At 34.7% G+C, this 27,793-nt stretch overlaps 1 protein-coding gene across 1 annotated transcript in view; it reads right to left on the reverse strand.

Moving 5' to 3' along the window:
* The window catches only part of IKZF2 (IKAROS family zinc finger 2), a 158,182-nt gene that overhangs the window by 38,129 nt on the left and 92,260 nt on the right, over positions 1 to 27,793 (reverse strand). The window contains exons 5-6 of the mRNA XM_056111863.1: positions 20,697 to 20,963; positions 12,693 to 12,860 (exon numbers count right to left, since the gene is read on the reverse strand). Coding sequence (XP_055967838.1) covers positions 12,693 to 12,860; positions 20,697 to 20,963 — 435 coding nt within the window. The remainder of the gene's footprint in view (positions 1 to 12,692; positions 12,861 to 20,696; positions 20,964 to 27,793) is intronic.

Raw genomic sequence — 27,793 nt, forward strand, 5'->3', positions numbered from 1 at the left:
CTATATAAAAGATCTCTTTTGAAATACTTAATTTATGATATTTCTTCTTTATTATGTCTACTGTCATCATATTTATGTACAATTACATAAATATGAATACATTTGGAGAGATAACTTACTATGACTTGGAACATTTTCATTATATTCTAAATTTATTTCCTATGTTTATCATGACTGATAGCGGATTTTATTTCCCTCCTATGATTTTCTGTGATTCAGAAGTTTTCATACAAAATCTGGCAAGATAGCACAAGCTCTGGATGAACAGGTTTCTTTGACTCACAGATACTGGATCAAGAAAGAAAAATAAGAGGAAAGGGTGAAGATTAATTTACACACATACATCTCAAAACAAACGACAAAAAGAAGTGTGATGTGCCCTTCTGGACACTGAGTGAGTAAGACATTGGCACAGAGCCCTTTGACTTGTGCCATGGAGTTCGGAACATGCCAAGTTTGCAGACTCAGCAACGTGGAAGGGAAAGGTGAAACAACCACAAGTTCAGGCTGTCCAAACCAACATCTACATAGGCTGAAAACTCCTGATAGCGAACTTGGAAAGTGTGCAGCAAACTGCAAAGAAGGTGAAAGGAGTTCATAATTATTGGTTTTAAAACACCTGAGTACAAGAGTGAGAAAGAAGTTTCTACCACTAAAGTAATCTAATAAATGTCTCTGCAACCAAATTAAGAGCTATGTCAAGTGTATTCATTACGGAAGGAAGACTTCTCTTACAGAATTCCTCCTAGAAATGAGTTACTGAAATTTAAAGAAGCAGTAGTTACTGTTCTTTGTAAAATATGAGATTGCATATATGCTCAAATAATTTTAATTTCTCTGATAAATGACATATAAGGCAGGAAAATAATAATACTTTGTTTGGCATTAGGAAGGTCTGTTCTATTACGTAAAAGTCATATGCAATGTCCTACCAAAGGGCTGACTGAAAGTGATTTTCCTCCATCCTGTTTAAATTTTAATGGGAAGAGCCTTAAATCCTTGGTGAAGGAGAAGGGAATCAAGATTCTAAACCTGTTTCTCTTCTTTTTAACACATCCTAGAGCATGCAGAGAGGTATCAGGGGCAAGAGTATCAGTTGATGGGTGAAATTAGCAAGGCACAGTTATGCAAATCATGACTACAACTGACACTGCTTGTGTAATTAGCAGTGTAATCCACCTTTATCAACAACCTCCAGGAAGAAAAGGAGGGGTAGAGGGTGGGGAAAGTTCACACGTGGGAGATCACTCAAAAAATGGGCCAGGTGCCAGCTCTACAATCAGGTAAAAACAGTTCTTTCTCATGGGAAGCCTGCAGGACAAATACTACACTTGACGTACCATCACTGTTATGAATGAGATGCACTAGATTCAGTTTCTGCCCCAACATAATTTAACCCTATCAATCATTACATAAGGCTCTGCTTAATTTTTAAAAAATATTTCATTATTATTCTCTTTGGTTTGGGGGCCATATTTGGTGGTGCTCAGGGCTTACTCCTGACTCTGTGCTCAGGGATCACACTTGGCCACCTGGCAGTGCTCAGAGGACCATGTGGGGTAACAGGGATCAAGCCTGGGCTAGCCACAAGCTAGGTAAAGCACCTCTCCTCCTGTACTATCAGAATGGCCTATGGATTAGTTTTTAAAAATGGATCTCTCTGATAAATGTGATAGAAAATATAGTAGAAAATTCAAATATGGTGATCTGTTTTTGAAATAATGTTACTATGCAAGTAACTGGTTCTACATTTTGGCCAAGAACCTAAATTGTACATTTAAAACAAAAAAAAAACTAAATTCATTTCACAAAATAGGCAGTGCTACTGATATCCAAAGGTCTATAACCAGAAGCAATTCCATGTTGTACAAATCATTTTGTATTTTAATAAAGAGATGTACTTGTCTGTATATCTATATATACCTATATATGTATATTTATGTATTTTTTTTTCTGTCAGTCATCACAGAAATCAAGTTTGATATTGAAAATAGTGTATAGTAGAATAGAAAATAACGAATACATTTTAGGACATATACATTCAATTTAAAATATTTTTAGCTCAATCAATTAATTTCTAATCAATCAATCACTGTCAATGTCACTGTCTTCCCGTTGTTCATCGATTTGCTCGAGCGAGCACAGTAACGTCTTCACTGTGAGACTTGGTGTAGTGTGTTTGGCGTATCGAATACGCCACAGGTAGCTTGCCAGGCTTTGCCATGGGGGCGAGATACTCTCTGTAGTTTGCTGGGCTCTCCGAGAGGGATGGAGGAATTGAACCCAGGTCAGTCGGGTTGGTTGCGTGCAAGGCAAACGCCCTACTGCTGTGCTATCAATCAATAGTAAAGTAAAGTAAAAGTAAAGGCCCTCCCGTTGTTCGTCGATTTGCTCGAGCGGGCCCAGTAACGTCTCCATTGGAGACTTTGTTGTTACTGTGTCTGGCATATCGAATACTCTCGGTAGCTTGCCGGGCTCTCCATAATTTAAAGAAATAATATAGTGTGCTAATGAATTCTTCAGAATAAAAATATATACTTGAGGACATACTACTCTCATTCAAGTTACCTATCATATATGAGAAAACAAAAACTGGAAACTTTCACATTTTTTTTAAAATACTGGTCAGAGGTTATATCTAATCCAAACCAGTTATTCTGTTTAATTTTAGTTCACTCTTCTTCAAAATGTTTCAAATTAATCTCTTCTTAGTAGATTCTCAAAATAATCAATATAATTTTATTTCATGGGTAATTTTTCAAAATGAGTATTTTTTCAAAATGAGCATAATTGAATAAAAAATTAAATAAGGCCAAAATTAAAAGGCAGATTTTTAAGTGTATTTCTAGCAATTTGAGTATTTGGGGGAGGGGTCCTCTTGAGTATCATTTGGGGAACAGTATGACACAAGTGATCAAATAATCCAGTACTTTCTGCTATCTCTCTAGGACAAGCAGTATATTTTGACATATGTTTCTAAAAATCAGTATTAAGAACTAATAATAAACTTTAATTTTTCTGAATTTTTTAATGGATAAAATATAGTCCTTGAAATTACACAGTCTGAAAAATAAAAAAGACAGTCCTTACATAAAAGATCTAAAAATGTACAATGAGGAGGAAGTTGTTGTCTTAACAGATGGATATTTATATGGTACATCTGGTCCAGTTCCTTTTTATAGGACAAAATAGCTTTAAACTGACAATTAGACATAAAGAACAAACTTCTTAAGCTGAAAATTGTCAAACATAGAATAAGTTATAAAGTAGTGTTGTAAAAATCAACATTCCTAAGGTGTTTGGAAATAAATAAGAGATCTGCTTAGAATAACGTGGGCTACTAACCCTAAGTTAAAAAAATTATTTTGATACTGGAAGTTTCCTTCAATACCTATGAATCCAGAGTCATGTGATAAATCACATAATATAATTTTACAAAGTATTTAACATTAGGTGATTTATAAAATTAAGAATTATAGTAAATACCAGTTTAACTGAAAGATTTTGTATGGAATTTCATACCTGGTACTGAAAATGAATTATATTTTTAAAATAAGATAAATAAAGTGAAAAAATTACACTGATAAGTCAACCAATGATATTTACTTCACTTACATTTCTTTGAACAATACATGAGAGCTGCTGTAATATTCTCATAATCAGACTAATATTTAAGAAAGTTTTTATTTGAATATGTGACATTGAACAAATTTCCTTGGGACATTAAGGTTTTTTTAGAGCGTTTGCCTTGTGCACAACCGGCTGAGCCGGGTTTGATTCCTCCGCCCCTCTCGGAGAGCCCGGCAAGCTGCTGAGAGTATCTCATCCGGCAAGCTCCCTGTGACGTATTCAACATACCAACCACAGTAACAAGAAGTCTCATGATGGAGACGGAGACGTTACTGGGCCTGTTTGAGCAAATCGATGAATTTGGAGGATCGTGACCGTGAAATTTTCTGAATAGTCTCCATTTTTAAGTGATAATTATCAACATTTTCTGATAAAACTTTGAGTTCAGTATAATTCCACGGTTGGACATGGAATTTTTAGATATGGCATAAAAACATTAGAGAATGTGTGAGAAGCATGTTGATTTTTTTTCTCTAAGATTTACAATACCTTATGTAAGTTTCATATAATAAAAGACTTGCCCATTCTGTCCTAAATATTTAATGTGTTATAAGAGAGACATTTATAAAATAGCTTTTCTTTTCTCTTTTTTGTTAGTTGTTTAATAGTAATTTAATGATTGAGTGGCTCTTCAAGATGAGGACCCAGGTGTGTACATATCTGTCAAGGTTCATAGCACTCAGGGCTTGACCCTCAGACAAATGCGATGTGGCCACATGCTCTCCTCGAACTTGTAGACATGAGGCACAATGGTGGTCCACAAGCTTGTTCCTGGCGCATCCCACAAGTCTGAGCAACCCAGTCCTGCAATTCATAAACCAGTAGTTTATGATGGGTCCTCTCAGAGCAAAGGAATCCACATGCTTTTCCTAGGCACCCATGCACAGGCAAAGGTGTTAAGAGTAGTTTATTTTCTAACTAGCCTAAATGTTTGACTGTGATCTTCATCTGATTATCCTGTTCACAACATATTCTCATTTTTTATTTCTCTCCCTTTCCTCTTTATTTCCTCTATAATATATATAAGTTTCACATAAAAAACCTGTGTACTTCTGCTGTTGTTATTCTCATTTTGTGCTGAGATGAGGCAAAAGAAGAAAAAGGGTTATAATTGCTAGATATGCTTCAATTTATTCAACTTATTGCCATAAAGTAAAGCATTTCTAACAAAATACCAGCATCAAGACACATGGATTGGCTCTAAGTTATCCATGAGATGAAAAGTACTTTTAAAATGATTGCTATACAACCAAAATTTAGTTTGCATGATTTTTCTCACTGCCATAATCAACTGAAAAAGGGTTTAGAATTCTTTCATTATTTTATTAAGTTTAATAAAATATATGATTTTAATAAAATCTTGTTACCAAGATACTACATATTAGTATGATACTATTCTAGAGGTAATGAAATCATTCTGTTCAAAAATTCTTAGAAACAAAGCTTTTTTTTTAGCTTTTTCAACAGCAAATGATGGCAAATACTACCAAAATAATATTATTTATTGCTCTGTAAGAGGCTCTCATTGTTAGTTATTTTTAAATTTAACCTTTTTTCTTTTCTTTTTTCTATGTGGGTCACACTCAGTAGTGCTCAGGGTTTACTCCTGGCTTGCTCTGCACACTCAGGAACCACTCAGGGGACCATATAGAATGTCGGGAATGGAACCTGGGTAGGTCGTGTGCAAGGCAAATGCCCTACCCATGTACTATCACTCTGGCCCCTAATTGAACATAGGTTTAAGTTAAAAAAAAAAACTAAGACTAATCACAATCCAAAATATTCATTCAAATAAAGGTTTTCCCACATATTTTTTTTCTCTCAGTGCAAAACATTACTCATATATTAATTAGCAAACTTTTTTTACCACTTCTACTGGTCTTCAGCAAAAATTAAAAAAAAATTTTTTTCCATAAATTTTTATTTAAATTGAATGGTTTAAGCAAAGAAACTATGTCTTGGACAAGAAGGGGGAGAAGCAGAAACAGAGTTCTTAGGTTAGCAGACAATAACACAGAACTAATAGCAGGAAAGGAGACTGCTCAGAGCCCTGTAGTCCATGCTTTGCATGCAAGAGCCCTGGGTTCTGTATCGGGAACTGCATGGTCCTATAAGCATGGCCAGCTCTGACCCTTCCAAATAGAACCAAACCAAACCACAGAAAATCAGAACTAATATCAGGGACTGCAAATCAGATGACAACTTTAACTAAGGCCTATTAGGTGTCATTGTATTTTACAAGTTAAAACAAAGACTGGAGAACTAATTTAATTAGCAAATTAAATTCATGAGTTAGTTAAGGGTGGTTTGAGCATTACTCTTATTCTTCAAAGTTTGGTTATAGTATCTAATCAGAAGCAAAGTACAAGTAGAAGACAACACATTGTATTTAGCACAAAGAGATATGAAGGTCAAGTTAAGTGGCCTGATAAAGTCAACAAGTTATATTCTTAAAACTATTCCAAGAGACAGATATGCCTTAATGTATTGACTTCCAAGTAGAAGACCTTTCTTTGAGTTAATGCCCACAAAACATTCAGAAACTGAAGTGAAGTTAATGAGCATTGAAAATTATTCTAGCCAAATGTATGCCAGTTTTACTTATAATCATAATAATGCAAAGTATTCAGACACATAAACTAATAAAAGTAAATGCCAAGATAAATTTGTTTTTATAAAAATAATTTGAACACCTTAGAAAAGAAGATGCGTTGACTTTTAAAACAGTACTGAAGAACTGGGCAATGATAATTATATTAATTTTTTCTGACAAGGATATAGTATATCAAATAAGTTTGAAATTTCTGGTACAATATTCCAGCATCATCTGTGACTATCTGTGGCTATTTATGATGACAACAATGTTTTGGAAAAACATTGCCATATCAGCAATGAAATGACGGTAATCTGTACAATGCAAATGATATGTGGTCACTAAAGTAGAAGGTCACTATCACTGTCCTCCCATTGTTCATTGATTTGCTCGAGTGGGCCCAGTAATGTCTCCATTGTGAGAGTTGTTGTTACTGTGTTTGGCATATTGAATATGTCACAGGTAGCTTGCCAGTCTTTGCTGTGCGGGAGAGATACTCTCGGTAGCTTGCAGGGCTCTCTGAGAGGGGTGGAGGAATTGAACCCGGCTCAGCCAAGCTGGCTGTGCGCAAGGCAAACGGCCTCTCACTGTGCAACCAAAGTCAATATATAGAAACATTAACTATGAAGATCCCCTTACAAGATAATAAAAAATATATATATTCACTGATGGACAGAATATTTTGTTTGTTTTTGATCCACACCCAGTGGTACTCAGGACTTAGTCCAGGCTCTTACTCCAAGTATCACTCCTGGTGGACTATCAAATTTGTCTTTTTAAAGAAATCTATTGATGGTTTTAGGTGATTATTTACTGTGTCTTTATTGGAATATATTAATATAGGTTCTGACAACAGGTGTGGGGATCTCACTTAATTTCCTTTTAAAATATCTTATCAACAAAGATAATCAGAACTATTTTACCTTCACATATAGCAACAGCATACCTTCTCTATCTTACCTTAAGGCTAGGTCAATTTCCTCATGTCATCCTTAAGAAAAATCTTGTTCATCTTGATTTTTCACAAAACATCAAACTGGGACATTACTTTCTTGGCAATACTGATTGGACTTGGTGAGCAGGAAGTAATAAACACCTAAGATGTATCAGTTAGATACATTCTAGAACAGTGTTTCTCAACCTTTGTCCAACTGTGGCCCCCTGCTGATTTTTCTTACTTACTATAGCACCTCTGTCATAACTACCGGCCCCCTAGTCATATGCCATGAACCCCCATTTATACAATTTTCACCTGTAGCCCCTTTAGAAAATCCTAGGATCAAGCAGGAAGCCACATGGCATCAGCTGATAAATGCTGTTCTAGAGAATAGAGGACAATTTTAATGTAAAGTTCAGAGACTTACATCACTGGTGAAATGTTATGTGTCCAGAGTTCTGGGTCAGTTGAAATAGATTTTCAATAGAAAATGATACTTTTCTGCACCTTACAAAGTTCAGTATAATGTTGATGGGTGCATTAAATGTGGTTCTCTCTTTGGATTTTGGAGCAAGACATACCATATTTATATACACTGTTTTGATACACACATTGGGTAATCAAAGACAATGCCATTGTTGAGATAGGATGGGAGTAAAAAAAGAGTTTGAACATCATTTCTGATTCTTCTGAAAGTCACTATGTTTAAATGGAAGAGACAATCTGTACAGCAGTGCTTTTGGAAATGCCAGTAGAAGACAGAGGACAAATGGAATCTGTCAATAGAAGTACCAGGGTGCATATACTTTTGAGTAAAGACATGATTTTCTACTACATACTATTCTTGCTTAGAAAATATAGTTTCTACATTGCTACTGTATCATAGTGAAGTCTGAGCACTGGGGTATGGATCTTAAGATGAGTATCTGGGACCAAGAGATAGTAGATGGGTTGATTCACACACAGCTGACTATAAAGTTCTGTGATCACCTCCAGGAGTAATCCTGAACCCAGAATAAGGTGTCCTGATTACTGCCAGTTATGGCCCCCCCTCAAAAAAAATGTACTTGCTGTTATGTGATTCAGTGTGTAATAAAGTGAAGATTTGCTTAATAACATTTAATTGTTGAATTTAACTAGAATCATGCAGGTCTGGAAACACAACAATACCTGATGAACAAATATTTCAGGCATCACTGTTACCTGCTATTAATGCTCATGAGCTCTCTGTCAGTCTACATTATGGATCTTAGTAATGAAGTGGGCTGGAGCGATAGCACAGTGGTAGGGCATTTGCCTTGCGCGCAGCCGGCCTGGCCGAGCCAGGTTCGATTCCTCTGCCCCTCTCAGAAAGCCTGCCAAGCTACCAAGAGTATCTTGCCAGCACGACAAAGCCTGGCAAGCTACCCATGACATATTCAATATGCCAAACACAGCAACAACAAATCTCACGATGGAGACGTTACTGGGCCTGCTGGAACAAATTGATGAACAATGGGAGGACAGTGACAGTGACAGTAACCAAGCAAGAAACTATATGGACCTAATATGTAAATAGTTTGTACGGTATATGGTACCAGCTCTAACTAATGTGTTACAGATCTGCTGAGGGGTACTAAAATTGCAATTGTGAAAAGATATCTCTCCCTCAAAACCAAGATTCTCAGACTGTAAACTTTGCACGGAAGTAAAGAAAGTTGAGGCAATGTTACAGGGCTCAACCATATGGTCAATGGCGTAGAAAAACATTCCTTGGAGTTAGAGAGGTTGTAGAACAGCAGGTAAGGCACTTGCCTTACAAACAGCCAGCCCTGTTTTGATCCTCAGCACTACATATAGAGTGCCCTGTGTCCTACCAGGCGTGATCCGTGGGTGCAGAGCCAGGAATAAACCCAGAGCACCGCCAGGTATGGCCCCAAACAAATTAACAAATGAAAAAAGAACATGACAGAAAGACAGGCAGCAGAAGTCTTGGGGAAAGTTAAGTGGATATACCTTTCAGAATTGTTATAAAATATAAGAATGTGAAACCCTATGTGAATCCTTCTACAGGGCATCCACTGTCACCTTGTGAAAAAGATTCTTGGTAGTCGAGACAAGATGGTAACTCAAGCAAATCAAATCAGCTATTTTACTCTATTTTTATCAATGTCTCATTTTTTTTTTTGGCCACTCCAAGTTGTGCCCAGGGCCTACTCCTGCCTCAACTCTCAGGAATCACTCTCAGAAGTACCTTTGTGTTGCTCAGGATTCAATCAGGATTGGCTTTGTACAAGGAAAACACCTGACAGTTCTACTATCTCTCCAATCCCAAATGCCTCATTCTTTTTATTTACTTAATTTTATTGGAAATTTTTTTTGGGGGGGATCATGGTTTAGTGCTCAAGGTTTATTCCTTGTTCTGTACTGATGGCTCACTGTTGGCGGAGATCAGTGTACAATAAGTGTACACGGATTGACTATCTGTAAGACAATATAAACTGTACTATTTCTCCATCCCCCAAATCTCATTCTACATCTAACTACCCTGGTCCTCCCTGGATGCTGAAGGAGTGGAGGTGGGGACTTACAAAGTGACAAAGGAAGTCGGGATAGAGCATATGGATTCAACAACACAGACTTAACACCTATATGATTTACCTAACATCGCCGCCAAGTTGGCAATTTTTCAATGCTGAGCCCCTGATGTGGAAACAAGGAAGAACAATCAGGTGGATAATTTATAGTGGGCTCCTGCCAAATTAAAGGCAGTAGTAACTGATCCAACAGGAGTCAATAGATAACTAAAATATAGAAGCCCTCCCCCAAATAATTTCCAAAGATCTGAAAGAATGTCTGACCCTGTATCAGAGTGCTCCTTACAACATTAACCTCATCCAAGAAACTATGACAAAGGAAATAAGACAATGGGCCCATATCTCTTTCACAGGCGATGCTTCAGGCTCCTTTAGGCAAAACCAGCTGCTAAATGAAGTGATGAAATACCACCAATGGAAACATTTATGCATGTTTGTCAGTGGGGACAAGTGTAGGTAGTCTACAGGATGTGATATAGCCTAAAGTCAACTGCCCTGTAGACATCAAGGAGGTGGCCATGCCAAATAAACAGAATTTGTAAGAATTAAGGTCCTTTATCTTGTTACACGTGCAAAAAAAGTGGGTGGGGGTATCAGGGAAGATGAAATTGGTAGCAGATGAAGAAAACTATGCTGATCAACTTGAGACCAGTTAGAGAAGCATACATTTTAATGGCTATGTTTCATTTTCTATCCCTTAACAAGAACAGTAGTAATGGCTAGTATTTTAAATTGCGAAAAGACTTGAATAAAAGGAGGGAACTGATATTATCCTTTTGATATCCAGTGCTCCTTTCCCTCCTCCCACTCCCCATAGTTTTCTTCCCTATTTCATTAAGCTGTCTTTGGTTAGCCAGTTTGAGTACGCTATTTAAATACATGTGAAATTCAGGATACTACACCAAATGGTGTAATATATAGGGGACCACATCTGTTTTTTTTTTTTCCTTCTTGAGGCTTAAAGTAACAATATGTTTATTTAAAAAAAAACAGTTTTAAGGAACAGTTTTGTCCAATACACACAATTTGTGTAGTTACACATAGCCATGAAAATGATGTTAAGTGTCTGACCTGACCAAATTAGGAGAGGCCAACTATGAGGAAACCTTTTTCCCTTTATTTGGCTCAATAGCTAGGAACTCTGAACGGTTCATGATCAATATGCATTTTGAAACCTCACTGCAGCTTTCCAGCTCAAACTAAAAACAAACAAACAAACAAAAAAACCCCAAAAAACTAGGAGTTTTGACTTCTTAGATATCACCACAGTGACTGATCATTTAAAAGAGTTCCAGATGTATCACCAAACCCTGAACTTTCAAAGAGCATTTTAGAAGTAGTCCAGGTAAAGTAACTAACACTACATCATGATATTAAAAGCAACAGTGCTGTGTAAAAAATAAAATGGAATATATTTAAAGTTATATTTTTGCCTCAAAACCACATAACAGATAAGTTCAAGGAAATTTTGTTTTAGATAACCCTTATTCCACCCAATAATCCTTTAGCAAAGCAGAGTACATAGCTAGCTGAAGAAAAAATCTCGAGTCTTAATAAGTTTTGAAAAAGAATACCTTTTAAAATGAAACAATAAAGGTAAAGGTAAAGGCCCTCCCGTTGATCGTCGATTTGCTCGAGCGGGCCCAGTAACGTCTCCATTGGAGACTTTGTTGTTACTGTGTCTGGCATATCGAATACTCTCGGTAGCTTGCCGGGCTCTCCGAGAGGGGCGGAGGAATCGAACTCGGGTCGGCCATGTTGGCCGCTTGTAAGGCGAACGCCCTACCCGCTGTGCTATCGCTCCAGCCCAAAATGAAACAATACCACTTGAAAATAATAATTTTCACAGCAAAATTTCACCTTCAAATATAAAGTGTCATATTTTGTAATAAGTGAATTACTGTGGCTAGTGGCCAGTGAGGAAAATAAAAATATACACTTGAAGATTTTATTTTAATGTTTTAATTGATTTCATTTTTCTGTAACTTCACAGAATTTTAGAATTAATATCTAAAATAGTCTTACATATTTTAAAAACTAAGTACAGCATAAGGATTAAAAATAAAAATGTAAAATAACAAAGATAATACAAGACTAATCTCACAATCCACAGCACTAATACAATTTGTCCATGTTGATGAATATCTCACTTCCATCACATCTTCATATTAAAATTAAATTTTAATATGCCATTATGGACAGAAGGAGCATATAAAACTTGGTTGAGAGTATTCTATATTAATTTTCTACCTTTAATGTCTTGGTTATGGCAATTTATGCTAAAGTGAAATGAAATTCATTCAGAGATTTCTAATCATATTTTTCTTTTATGTACTATATCCTAGAACTGAAAAAAAAATTATTCCAGATTTTTAACACTATTCAGAGGGAGAGATGTTCCAGATACCATCAATAACCATAGTTTAAGTTTTCTTTTTTTTAAAGACAAGTTAGAATGAAATATAAAATATTCTTATAGTCACGTTTCCAATAAAAAATATTTTCAAGTTTAAAAATGCAAAACTTAACTTTCTATTAAAGTCCCACTCTGGATACCATATTAATCCCCCCCCCCCAAAAAAAATAACAGTTTTCATCTATTTTATGGTAAACATGTGTGATATTTTCCTAGTTTTTCAATTACCCTCAATTAATCAATAATTACTATATCAATAACAACATTTTAAAAAGTTCCATAACAGCTGTTTTCATAACTGTAAAGGCTTTAAATACAAGATTATTGAGCTGACAGGCTTTTTGCCAAATGTGTAAGTCTAAAACAGAAGGACCATATGCACTCTGCAAGATTTATCAGTTATTCAACACACACAAATAAAAACATTGTCTAGCTCCTTCCTAGCTATGTACCGAAACTGTAAGTTACTTTGGGTTATTCTATTGCAGTCTCTTGAGTTTCTCACATTTTCTTCTTCTTTAGAGTTTTGGGGACACTTACCAGAATGGGTCCTGAGATGTCCTGTGAGGGCGTCCCTTCTTCTACAGGCATAGCTACAGAAAGGGCATTTGAACGGCTTCTCTCCAGAGTGTAACTTTATGTGTCTCAGAAGGTTGCCCTTCTGAGTAAAAGAAGCTCCACACTGATTACAGTGGAAGGGACGCTCACCTGCAGAAAGAAAAAGAAGTGGGAGATATCAGGTAGGTCACGAGTTAGTGACCAATTGCTATTTGTAAGTTAACTAAAATCAGATCTCTGTGCTGGGGAGAACTGCCTGCAAAATGTATAAGTATTTCAAAGCTTATCTACTTAGATTTGTCTTATGGTACTGAAGCTTCAAGCAAGTTAAGTGTCATTCTCCCACTATCACATAAATGCTAACGAATTCCTGTCTTTGATTCAAATAACAAAAATATTCTTGTCTTTTGGTGGGACAACTAGTTGTCCTGTTGCTGACAACTTTTCAGGTCATTCCTCATAATGATATTACTAATCTGGTATTAATAGTTTCGATTTGCAAATGAAGAAGAAATTGAAATTCAAACACTAAAGTATCTAATTATAGTTACATGGCTAATGAGTACTCTAGCTAATAATTTTAATCTTGGTCAATTTAACTATAAAACCATGAACTCTTCATTGTACTCTGCTATTACTTTATAAACCACATAGATCTTGAGTTGCAAGAGAATTTTTAGCCTAACTCTCTCATTTAGCTGATAATTTATCAGGAGGTCAAGGAAGTTCAATGAACAAAGCAGGTTACAAAGCTCATCACCACAAAACCTCCAAATAGAGTTCAGGTATTCCAATTATACTTCTCCCTAATAGTAAAACCTTTGGGAAAATATTCTATAACATCATTAAAAATTCAAAGAAAATTATTCATCCTGATTTTCCCCATACAGTCTCTTTTTTGTTGTGAAAGAAACCATTTGTTTAATAAGAATCCTTTTTTCCTATTACTAATGTTAACACTCAGTGTTTAAGCGAAAATTAAAGGTTCAGTCCATTGTCTTGGACTGCCCATCAGCAAAGAGTAGAACACAAAAACATACTTAATGAAGCAGTAAAACAGATAAGGTGGATCAAATTGATAAGATCATAAAATCACAGGAAAATAGAATTACTTTAAGTTTGCCTATCTGTCAAGATAGAAAAAAATGTTTTAAGGATATAGTTCAAACATATTATATTAAATCTCAAAGTTCAGAATACAAATAAAATTAGCAAAAACTCTTTAACTTAAACTAAATACATTTTTGTATTTGAGGTTAGATGATAGCTATAATTTTAATTTTTGAAATATTTATAGTGAGTTACCATGTCGCAGCTATGTAAAACATTTATAGTAATCGTCAACAATGAACAATATTTATTTTGTCTTTTTTTTTTTTTTTTTTTTTTTTTGCTTTTTGGGTCACACCCAACAATGCACAGGGGTTATTCCTGGCTCTGCACTCAGGAATTACTCCTGGCGGCACTCAGAGGATCACATGGGGCGCTGGGAATTGAACCCGGGTAAGTTGCGTGCAAGGCAAACACGCTATCCACTGTGCTACTGCTCCAGTCCCTTATTTTGTCTTTAATACAATATAATTCCTTTTTATTAAATTAAGGAAAACCAGAAATTATGGAGAAGATAAATCTCTGGTTACTTTCTAGCAGTTGTCACTGCACATTTAATCAACATATTAAAAAAAATTTAAAGAAATTTAACAGTTGATAAACATATGTATGACGAGATTTACAGCATTTGCTCATGTGGAAATTTTGCCTTAAGAAATCTGGAAATCTTAGGATTTAAGTCTATCTAAAAAAAACCTTATACTGATGTATTAGCTTGAAAAAAGTATCCATGATGTTAAACTTACCAAAAATTTTAATTCAGAGACCTTAGATTGATGCATTTAGTAAAATGGACAAAATATATCCATGATAAGCAAAACCTAAAACTGGAATATTTTACCAAAAAGATATTATATGACATTTTATAAAAAAAATCAAAATTTGGGGAAAAAAAGTCTGGCAATCCTCTAATTTTACACACACACACAATTAGTGCTCTAAAGTTGTGTTGTTTTTTTTTTTTTTGCCAAGAGAGCATGAATCTACTTCTTTTAAAATCAGCATTTTCAAAAATCCATCCCTGACAGAAAATTAAAATTGAGAGTAAAGAAACACGAACTTAACATTTTAGACAGAAGGGAAATAATATAAAAACATCTTTCATTCCTAATATTTTACTTTCAAAATTCCAAATCAGGGCACAGGAACTTTAAAGTGAATTAAATTAGTCTGCTAAAAAGAAACATATGAAATCATGTTTGCCTTTGGAAAATACTCCAGATCATGCTTAGATTCTCTGAGCCTCCTACAATCTTTGACTGAAATATTTAAAACTCTCAAATTTAGCATGCCAAATTTGTCATTCAAAATAAAGTTATTATAATGAAGAAAAAAACAGTAACAATGGCTTCGTTCCCCCCTCCCCCATTTCCTCTAACTGAATTTTACAAGAATAATGGCAGAACAAGTTAGTTTTTACATTGATGTCTGCAGCACCATAGCACTGTCCTCCTATTGTTCATCAATTTGCTCGAGCAGGCACCAGTAAAGTCTCCGTTGTGAGACTTGTTACTGTTTTTGGCATATTGAATATGCCACGGGGAGCTTGCATTTACATTGGCTAAACACCTTATTTTTCCATATTGAAATATTTTAATATAAGAATTACTTCTAGGGCTAGAGAGATAGCACAGCAAGCAGATAGTGTGTTTGCCTTGCACAGGGTTGACATGGGTTCAATCTCCAGAATCCCATAGGGTGATTGAAAGCAACATTAGGAGTGATTCCTGATTTATAGTAATAAATCAGAGCCAGGAATAACTTCTGAGCATTGCTGGGTGTGTGATCCCAAGCCCTCCCTCACCAAAAAAAAAAAAAAAAAAAAAAAAAAGGAACGCTAATTCTGAATTTAGATGATCATCCTTAAAGAGAGGAGAAATGACAAAGACTCTAGTTACATAAAGAAATTATTTATGTGTTGCTAAGAGAATCAAAGTCTTGGTATGGAGGTCATGCATATATTCCTATGGAAGTAAATACAGACATGATAAAGCTGAGTTGCCATACTTCCTTTTGTTTTTATTTATTTATTTATTTGGTTTCATTGGGCCACACCAAGAGGTGCTCAGAGCTTACTCTTGACTGAGCTCATAAATCTACTCCTGATGGTGTTCAGGGGACCATATGCAATGCCAGAGACATAACTTAGGTTTGCTGCATGCATGCAATGCAGCACCTTATCCCTGTACTAGCTCCTGATTAGATGGAAAAGTGGCAAAAATAACATATGTTGATTTTAATCAGATGAGGCTTTCAGAAATACTGACACAGATCTTTAGGCTATTTTTGTTTGTTTGTTTTTACATTTGTCTAATATGGCTCATGGTTTTCCTTATCTGGGTCTTAAATATGCAGAACTCTTTTTGTCTTGTTTATATTCAGTGATAATTCTTTGATAATCCTCTGAGTTTTTTGGATGTGATCCACATGAAATTAGTTGTAATTACAATGAAAATTCTCAAATAACAGACACTTGTGGGACAAAAGAATAAACTGAATTTAACTTATGAGATATTTTAAAAGTGTTAATTATTATATTCTAGGAACAATAATGTAAGAGTCATAAACAAATATGATTAATAATGAATCAAAAATGAACTGATTTTTTTTAAAAGCCATCCTGTCAAATGTCAACAATCATTTTATCAAATGTTGAGGGATTTTTCTTAGCCAAGGAATTAAGGCTACACATGTAAAATCATCTGACAATTAAATGAAAGGGTCAGCTAACTCCCCATATTGTCTATGTAACTCGAAATGATTTTTTAAATCATTTTATTTTTCATTAATGGGTATAATACACTCATATTTTTAGAGTTTATTTAGACCTTATCTAGAAGAATATGTTAATCATGTTTGTCAGATTGAAATACAGGTAACTTTCAGAGAAACCTCATACCTGTATTAAAAATGTATTAAAAAATGCTAACAACTTCAATAAAGCAATGGAATTATTAAAAGTGAGTAGATTACTGTACCTGTGATAACTAATTGTGTGAGCAGGAGGGCCCACCTAAGTCTATATAGAAGAGTAATTAATATTTACTCATGCTATCCTTCATTTCCATTTCATGGTTTTTTTCTCTTAAAACAATCTACTGAACTTGTTGAGGGCCATTTGAGTTATTCACTGGATCAAGGTGAATCTTACCATACAATAACTGTATTTCAATACTTTCTATAGTTCAGTGAAACACATTTTTAATCTATTCTTAAATACTTAGTTGAAATCAAGTATCTATGCATCAGTTTGATTTGTTATATCAAAGGCAGAAAGTGTTTCAATGTTCGACAGACCAGCTGTCTAACTATGAAAAAATCTAAGATATTTGAAGACAGGGTCCTGGAGCAAGAGAATGACTCCATAAAACTGCTCTGTCCATAATATGGCATGCAAAACTATAAGTTACAAAGGTGACAGTATTCTACCCAAAGAGGAGAAAAATAAAGGATATCCTATATTTATAAATTTTACATCAATTCGTGCTTATACATGAGTTGATTTATTATTCCTATTTATTTTCTTCTCTTTGTATTCCCAGTGAAGAATGCCTGGAGTGTCCGATGACAATATTACCCGATGATCTACTAAAGCAGCAACACCAAAGAAATAACACCAAACCATTAATAAGACACTGGAATTGGCACTTTAGTAATTTAGAAAGAGAATGGAGAAGTGAATTAGATCTGATACTCCATGTCATTTTTAAGTTACATATAAGATCACTTTATTCCTGAATCTTCTCAATTGTTTCTTCTTTTTACTTGCCCTTTTCCTTTCCTACTGGGACAGATGGAAATTTGTGTAAAAGGGCCATTTTTTGCACTCTCTGCCTTGTTTTAGTCTAGAGATAACCACCATGGTGGTGTGTATGCCACACAGCAGATGCGAGATTCACCTTCTCCCAATGGACTCACACAGTGTCCAATGCATATATCTTCCTGTAAACCTGGAATACTTTCCTGATTGAGTGGCATTTGGAGTGGCTTTATACAACCCAAGTTCATCATCCTTTTGATGAGCATGGATCATTTGCTGTGCTTCTATCTTAGCTCTGTGGAAAGAGGGGAAAGCATAATCTTTCTGCAAATATACGGAGGTATACTGAAATGCCTTTCATGTTCTTGTTCTGGATAGAGGTCACAAAGGGAACGAACTTCCCGTTGGCCAGGACTACATCAGTGACAGACACAAAAAGGAAGAGTCACGTCATTTCAACGAATTGGTTGGTTGTGTATCTCTTTTCACTATTAATTTGATTTTAGATATTCTAAGAGTAAAAAAAAAAACATATGTCTCTCAGAGGTTTTATAAGGATTTGAAACAGTGACTCCTTTTATGCTAACTATATAAATATCTGATTCTAAAACAAAGACAGTGGTTCATGGCATTAAGGAGTAAACATTTGGTTAATGAGTAGGTTATGACTACATTTCTTTGTCTATCTAATTTAACAAACAAACACCAATAGACTTTGCATCTAATATAGGACTGAAGAGTAGTTGAGTATATCATGACCCACCCAGATAGGCAGAAATTTTGGGTTATTAGAAAGAAATGAAATTAGCTAACTTAAAGAATTACTCTATGGCTCTGAATATATTAATAAAATATCCTTGAAAGATGAAGAAAGTATAATGATTTTCATATTACAGTACTAATTCATCAATTAAAAAAAGTACCTTAATGTTTGTTTAATCCATTGCCTTTCTTTTAATGATCAAATTAATCCCATAGTTATAGGATTTGTGGAACTCTGTATAAGCACATAGATATATGTAATATATCAATTTTAAAAATCAAAACAGTCCTACTCTACCTATAGTAGTCAATCAACTATGGAGTAGGCATGTACTTATTGTGCTTACATAGCCACAATTCTCATGAAATTCATTGCAGGCTACAGTGACATATAAATTAATATATATATTTTTTTCAAGAGAGCAAAATTAGGTTCTTTGAACTCTTTTAATGTAAAACACAAAAAAGGTTTATTAAGACTTTTATGAAACTGTACTTAGTATATGTTTCTGTCTTAAGACAAATTATTTGCTATTCAATTGAAAGACACTAAACTAATTTTTCTATCTGTTGTTAGATGGGAGAAGTTATACATCTAAGTATTATCTTTCTAAATATAGTAACTCTGGTATAATGAAGACACTATAACTCTGTTACTCTCCTGTTAGACCTTAAAGTTTTATTAGCCTAGAAGAAAAGTAGACTATTTTTAGTCTTTTCCTTTTATTTTCTTATTAAATGTAATAGCAAGGTTGATTTAAACCTTTCCATGAAATATTTTTTAATTACTGAAAGATATCACAATAATAAATAAAGGAACTGCCAAAACTTGGTGCTCAAAACTCAAAGAAACTCAAAACTAAACAAAAAGCAAACCTAACTGATTATTTTGTGATAATAAAAGTTCTACAGCTGATGATTTTAACTGGGAATACTAATTTTATTTATCTATATATTTGGGAGGGGATCTCTTGGAGGGTCAATCCTGGGGATTCTAGGCCAATCAGGGTGCTACTTGGGAAACCATGGCTAAAAGCAAGGCATATGACTTCCCTATTATCTCTCTGGCCCAAGAATATTTGTGCTAATTTGCAATTTCTGACTATGATTTAAAAATACTAAGCTTTAGAGTCATAAAATGGTATAGTTATTTTACCAGGGCTGGATATATCAGGAAAAAACTTAGGGACACTGGGAAACCTTGGCTGTAAATCTCACAGTGCAGGGATATGTAAGGGATAATGGACAATTCACTTGGTTGTTTGGGGTGTTAGTTTCTTCCTGTGTAAATGAAAGATCTGGGATTAAAAAGACTTTAATAAAGCACATGTCACTCATGTTTTAAAACATCGATACTTATTAAATTGGATTACCTAGAAATCAGTCTTTAAAATCAACTCAATTACTGTGATTTATTTTTTCAAAAGAGTAAATTTTAAAACTTATAAATTAATGATATCATTAACTTGGCTATATAGTAGTACTTTGAAATACAGTTCAAGCTATCTGCATCTTTAAATCAATTTTCATATAAGCTGAAACTTTTCCATAATACTCAATGATATGCTTCTCTTACCGCAATCTCATTGCTGGTTTATACATTTTGCTCTTCAATTTTGCTGAAGGATTTGAAAAGATTTCAATAAGGCCCTCTGCTCACTGGATTGGCCTTTTAAATTACTTAACTGTCTTAAAGTATATATTAAATCAATCTGAGGTCTCTATCTTCAGCCTATTCCACAGTTACATAATCCTACCCGCAGATCTACCACCTTTACTATGTTCCACCCTGTAAATCTCCTTGCAGGATTTATCATAAAAAAAAATTACAGTAAGATGGTAACATCCTTGGACTAGGTAAAGTATCTGCTTACTGCTGCGACCCAAAGTCAGCAATGATTGATTTGGAAATTGTATTCCACAAAGTTAACCAGATAAGGTTAAAATGATCCACCCCTATATAAATGCATGAGGACCATTTTATTATATAAACTCTGAGCTAGTAAACTATATTTCCTGCCCGTGGGTATGGTAAAGTATGTATAGAAATACAAAAAGATTAAGTTACACAATGAAATTCTCCTCTACCTTTTGAACCCTTATCATATTATTGCTATATTAAGAACTGTGGAAACTGAATCCCAAACTTCTTTTCTGATATGCTATTCAGATTTGAAGGCAGGAAGTCAAGACCCAGGCTACTCTCTGCTTTTCAGCAATCCAATACTAGCAGAATTCTGAAAAGGTAGTTTCACCATTGCCACCCCTGAATAAAAAGGAAAGAGAATAGATGTCAGGTAATATCAACATCAGATGTCACAGGCAGTCATCAGGTTATTCTTTCAGCTGCTTACCAGTGTGACTCCTTTTATGTACCATAAGCACATTGGGCCCAATGCAAACCATGCCACAGACGTCACATTTCAGTTTACCATTCGGAAGCCGGATTCCTCCCTCGCCTTGAAGCTCCTGGACTTTCCTGTTGTCGGCCACCTCGCTGCTCTCAATTAGGGGTTCTTCTAGGCTGCTCCCCTCATCATGGCCCCTGATATCGTCTTCACGGCTCAGGGGTTTCCTGTCACACTCTTCATCACTCTGCATTTCTAGTTTTACTGAATTTGCTGCAATTAAAAAGAAGAAAAATTCAAATGAGTGTTGTCCCCTCCACCTCCTCTGTACACATGGACGTCCAATGAACATGGTTGCAAATAATAGTTTTGAGTTATAATATGCTCCATTACAGTGCTACTATATACTGTGCTTCACCTATTACATTTGAGTGTGTGAAGCTTCAGCATTAAAGCTAGATGGCTCCGATTATTCCGGGCACAGATAATGATACTTTACTTTTACGTGTGCTTATTCAATTTAGCTACATATATTTAAAGCAAATATTTCAGTAATTCTGGTGTCAACTTTTTAGTTAATTGCTGAGTCTATTGAGCCTGAATTAGTATTATGTAAAAAGGGAAGATTCTACTTGAATTTAAATAAGGAGGTGACGTGCCTGATAAGTAGACTTCACTTCCTTCAAATTTGATGTCATCAAGCATGTCACCTCCCTATTTAAACATACACATATATGTGTATATACATATTTATATATAGTACTATCATATCAGAGTACTTATATAAACCTGCTTCTTAAATGACCAGGAGAAATAACTTGGGATCTTGGTATAGTGGCACACTACCAAGGCAAAAAGCTCTAAAGTCAGAATGAACACTTAAAATAATTTAAAAACTAAACAGAAATAAACAAAAGCACACAAAAGCCCCACATCATATGCTGTCAGGCTATTTAATTTTTTTTTGTATATAAAAAATCTCTGGAACATATTAGTCTGCAAATCAAAAATATTTTAAAATGAATGTATGTACTCCAAAATGCAGTGAATGATAAGAACATGCTTGATGATGGTAATGAAGTATAATGCCTGTTGTTTAGTGTTTTAAACATCCTGTGGAAGAGCTGATATCTGTTAGCACAGTCTTCATTCTGAATTCCTTAGAGAGTCTTTTCCCAAAGTAGGAGGGAAATTTAAGTGAACACCAGGTTTTTTTTTCCAGTGGTCTTCAAAATCTTTTAAAGAAATCCCATCTATGTTACTGAACAGAAATCATTTGGTTCTACTTGAATAGAACAAACACTTGAATAAAAGAAAGTAAGTTAATTTTACTGAGATTTCTTTCTGAGAGAAATTATACCTTCCGTGATTTGCCACTAATACATTCACCCATGTATATTAATTATCCTATCAGAATGGCTCACACCCTATTCCTCTCCTTGAAACCCCTTGTTAAGTGAAGCAGGCTGGTAGAATGGGATCATTGGATTTAGTTGGGAAATGACAGCCCTAATATGGGTTTTGACATTTACCAGAAATATAATCTTGAACTAATTGCTTAACCTCTGAATTGGCTATTTTTCAACTGCTGAGTTGAAATGAATTCAAATCAAAGCTTCAGCAGAATAATTTAGTTATTAAGGATGGGGATCCTGTAAGCAGAAATTCCAGATTTGATTAACAGCTCTGACCCTCTCTTTAAACAGCATCACCAAAAAACATTCAACACCAATCTCACCATCAGTGTAACTTAAATTTATTTAATGTAATAAAATTGTGTATCTTTTCTACTTTTAATTGTTGAGGTATTTTAGAACTATGAAAATTCTTTGCCAATTCTTCTAGTATAACCAGTATTTCTCACTGAATTTAAGTGTTTTAGAAATTTAAGAAATTATCCATTAGGGATCACTGGCATTATTCGGTAAATTTATATGTGTGTGTGTGTGCATATATAATATGTGTGCATATGTATAATATATATAATGCATTCAATTTTACATGCATTGTGTGGATATATAAGGGTAAACAATATAAAAACAAAAATCCCACTCTAATTCTTAACCCATTTCATTAAAATTTTGTTAAAATATTTTTAACCTAGTAAAAAAATGGCAGTAAAGAAGCTTCCGAATTCTAACTGTTAAATAAAATATTTTACTTACTTAAAAAATATAAAATACTTGCATAATTTATTTTTCACTCTTTAAATGTTTCTTCATATTATAGATCATCTAATGATTTGATCTATTAGTAGTTAAATCCAAACCTTTACTAAGCTAGACTCTAAACTATAGCTTATATTCTACAATAGAGATACTATTTGCAGCAAAATATATATTATAGCGCTCAATCATTGTATAATATATTCAAAACATGTTTGTTATGATCTCCGAAAATAAGTTTTTATATTAATTATTTAGAAGACATTCCATAAGTAAAATAATTTCTATGAAGAGGAGGAAAACTTGCAGTATGAGTGAAATTAAATTCCATTATTATAATTCTCAATGTCAAGAATTATTTTCAAGTTTATTTCATGATATGAGGAGTATAAAATTCAGGTACATTTCTGGAAATTTACAGCATAACATACTTAATATAAGTAACAACTAAACACAATGTTTATGGACAGTTCTATAGCACAGTAAAAGAACGTGTGCTTTTCAATGCCAAGTACCCCCCAAATAAATCAACTTAAAACATATTATCTGCACTGCTTTATTTTTTGGAGGGGTGTGGTAATACCCAGCGATCATCAGGGGTTACTCCTGGCTCTTGCTCAGGAATTACTCCTAGCAGTATTTGACGGACCATATGGGATATCGGGGAATGAACCCAGGTTAGCATCGTGCAAGGCAAATGTCCTATCTGTTGTACTATCTCTCCAGCTCCTGAACAAGCTATTAATAATAAGAATGGCACTGAAAATTGACTTTTATGTGTTATTCAATTCATAGTCAAAAAATAATATCAGTATGTGAATAATTTTAATTGACAAAATAAAGATATTTTGCATTTCTATTTTCCCCCTAAATTATATGATTTAAAACATTAATGTTCAATAAAACCCAATTGTTCACTGTTATAATGATATTTTTTTGTATATTGGGAAGTGAAGAATTTACATATATGCTAATTTTATATTAAGGATGATAATATTGACTGAAAAATTTTATGATCAAATAAAATTCCATGATCCAATTTTACATAGAAAAGATATTGAATATATTTCAGAATATAAAGTTCCACATACATATTTCCAAAAAGTATTGCTTTTATAATGGGAGACATTTTAATGCATTTAAATTTCACCCTAATTTTATAATTTCAACAAAAATCTTTCCTTTCTTTGAGGTCCACTAAGATTGCTAGGGGCTCCTTCAGTTCAGTGCTCAGGGTGGGTCTTAGAGGTGCTCAGGGATCATGTACTGTAAAGTAATAAACCTGGGCTTCATGCAAACCATGTGCTCCAATCCTTTGACTATTGTCTTCTGCCAGCAAAATACTATTGTTCAGCATGATTGCCACTCAATGCCTTTTTTGCAAACCACAGCACCCAAAAGGAGAGAGAGAACAAAAGGGAATGCCCTGCCACAGAGGCAGGGGGGGATGAGGGATCCCTGGTGGTGGAAAATGGGTACTGGTGGAAGGATGGGTACTTGATCATTATATAATTGAAACCCAAGCACAAAAATCTGTTAAGTCTACAACTGTACCTCATGGCGTTTCACTAATAAAAAAAAAAACTATTGTTCACCATTAGAATATAGCTACAGATGCTATATTCACATACATATTTAATCACCTCAATTTAAAATGACTATACCAATATGAATTAAAGAGATGACAGAAAAAAAGAGATTATGACAGAAGTTGTTATTATAAGTGATCCCAGGCAAAATAATTATCAATTATAAACACTTATACTAGGTAAACAAAGCCTTTGCAATTATCATTGTTTCAAGATACAAAGCAGAACAGGAAGAAAATTACACTAGACTTGCAAACCACACACCCAAGTTGAGAGAAAATATTTTTTGTGAAGGTATTAAAATAAATTTTAACTCATTACAAGCCATGAGAATTTCATTTGCAAGTATTATATTTTAAAATAAAAGTTATCATTTAAAACCTTAAGTTGTTTAAAAATAAAAGGGAAGATAAAATGAATTGTGATATTACAAATACTTAGGAGACCTCAAACTTATAAAACTTTTCTACCCCCAGAAGTAAGAAACAAGACCAAAATCGACTTTGCCTTGAAAAATCACTGGGCCAGCAAATATTTATTATATACCTATAGCTTGGAAAATACTTTATTAACATGTAGGCTTAAGTCTAAAAACTGAAGGTATTATTAACTTAATTAAGAAACTCATGCTAACAGGTTAGTACATATTTAAAACTATCATTGGAAAGACTTCACTAATAAGAGTTCAGAATATATTTTACTAAAATATAAATTTGATTTCTATAATGAATTTACTTACTTACATAAAAAGTATGCGTAAAAAGGATCTCCCTTAGAAATTGAATACTATTTTTACTCTAACAGTTTGTGAAGTTCTTTGCCTATGCAAGGTAAAGGTAAAGGTAAAGGCCCTCCCGTTGATCGTCGATTTGCTCGAGCGGGCCCAGTAACGTCTCCATTGGAGACTTTGTTGTTACTGTGTCTGGCATATCAAATACTCTCGGTAGCTTGCCCGGCTCTCCGAGAGGGGCGGAGGAATCGAACTCGGGTCGGCCATGTTGGCCGCTTGTAAGGCGAACGCCCTACCCGCTGTGCTATCTCTCCAGCCTATGCAAGATACTATATAATTTGTGATTTCTGGAAAACACACACTTCATATACTCTAATAATATAAAATTCTCAGTTTTTAAAATTTTTGTAGGGAAAGGTCATTTTTGCATGCACAAAGAAATATTTAATTTTCATTTACCAAATTCAAGAAATAAATTCTACCTACACTCTTAAAATTTGTTTTTTATAGATAACCCTAACATTTTGAACACTAAATTTTGGCAATATCATAGTAAAACTAACAAAAGAACCTCAAATACAATCGTTAGATTTGTGTTTGTTTGTTTTGGGGGCGATGTGTGGCAGTGCTCAGGGCTTACTTCAGGCTCTGTGTTCAGGGATTACTCTGGTGGTGCTCAGGGAACCATGTGGGGTGCTGGGAATTGAACCCGGGTTGACAGATTGCAAGGCAAGCTCCCTGGTTGCTATACCATCTCTCTGGATAGCATTTAAATATCTTTAATATATAAACTAAACGTCCTATAAAACAAACGAGCACTGTCTTCCCATTGTTCATCAATTTGCTAGAGCAGGACCAGGAACATCTCCATTGTGAGACTTATTGTTACTGTGTTTAGCAGATCGAATACGTCACAGGTAGCTTGCCAGGCTTTGCCATGAGGACGAGATACTCTGGGTAGCTTGCCGGGGTCTCTTGAGAGGGGTAGAGGAATCGAACCCGGCTCAGCCGAGCTGGCTGCGAGCAAGGCAAACGCCCTACCGCTGTGCTGTCGCTCCAGCCCAAACTTCCTCTAAAATAGAACATTATTACATATAACATACACATACATGAATATATTAAGTAAGTAAGTAAAGTAAAGTAAAGGCCCTCCCGTTGATCATCGATTTGCTCGAGCGGGCCCAGTAACGTCTCCATTGGAGACTTTGTTGTTACTGTGTCTGGCATATCGAATACTCTCGGTAGCTTGCCGGGCTCTCCGAGAGGGGCAGAGGAATCGAACTCGGGTCGGCCATGTTGGCTGCATGCAAGGTAGATGCCCTACCCGCTGTGCTATTCCAGAAAATAATTAGAAAGTATTAATGATACATTTTTCAGATTTAAAATGAGAAAATAAAAAGTATTTGTTGATCTTCTAGATATAAAACAGATCTTCTAGATTAATTAATAACAGATTAATAATTTAGATTCTGAGCAATGTTTTAAAAACTTTACTATTTAAAGGAAACAAATGCTATGGAGTTAAATATTGCAGTGTGTTTATGCAAAAATAGTAAAATGCCATTCTTCAACTTAACAAACTGTGTTAGGTGGATGGAAATCTGTGAGGTGTGAGGTGTAAGTAGAGTTTTCTATGGTTGCTTTTGTTGTGTTACAATCCAAGAGAACTCTTAGAGGGTATTATAACTTAAAAGCATCAATTTCTCAAGTCTAGGACAAATACCTGAATTGGTGTTACAGACACTAACTGAATCAATATGTCTATCTAATAATTTGCTGGAAGTTTCTTCAGAGCTCATATTACTCTCATTAAAAGTTACAAAATAGAAACAAACGTGATTAAATCCATGTTAACAGCCTAGCAGCTGTTTAAATAATGTGTTAGAAAAACAAGCTGCCTTCAAAACTCTGTTGTGAGGCACAATTACATACCGAGAAAACTTACACAGTCTAAACAAAGTAAAATTATCACAACAGCTATTATTTTAAGGTATTTATAACATATTTTTAAATTTCCTCAATAAAATGTGCTTAAATATAAAAACTTTTTTGTTGTTGTTTGTTTCTGTTTCATTTGCTGTTTCCTGCTTCTATGAATGGTGAATGGGTACAACTTGAACCACAGAACTTCCACAACATTATTCAAGCTGTCATTTATAAGTGCTTGGACATGTCCAGACACTAGTGCCACTGAAATGCAGAGTGGAGCTATTTCTGAGTATACTAAAGCTGATATACTAAAGCTATCCATCATACTACCTCTAGACTCACTCCTCTCTCTTATATGCATTTCTTCTTATTAGTGGCAGGAGCGAGTGCCCATCAATGCTCGGGGCTTACTCCTGGCAAAAGGCACTCCTGAACTCCTGGTAATGTAGTGGGATCATACAGCATGCCAGGAATCGAACCCGGGTCGTGCCAGGAATCAAACCCGGGTCAGCAGTATGCAAGAAAAGTGACCCACCTACTACCTTATCTGTCCAGACACAGATCATACATTTATTGAAGAGTCTAGAGTAACTATACAAAAACTGCTAACTTTGAAAAAAAATCTCATATAATAGCCTTGTAGAAAGTTACTCTGTTCCTAAACGCAAAAAACAGGGATTTCACTTTTCA

The sequence above is a fragment of the Sorex fumeus genome, unplaced genomic scaffold, assembly GCF_029834395.1.
Source record: "Sorex fumeus unplaced genomic scaffold, SorFum_2.1 ptg000014l, whole genome shotgun sequence".
NCBI lineage: Eukaryota > Metazoa > Chordata > Mammalia > Eulipotyphla > Soricidae > Sorex > Sorex fumeus.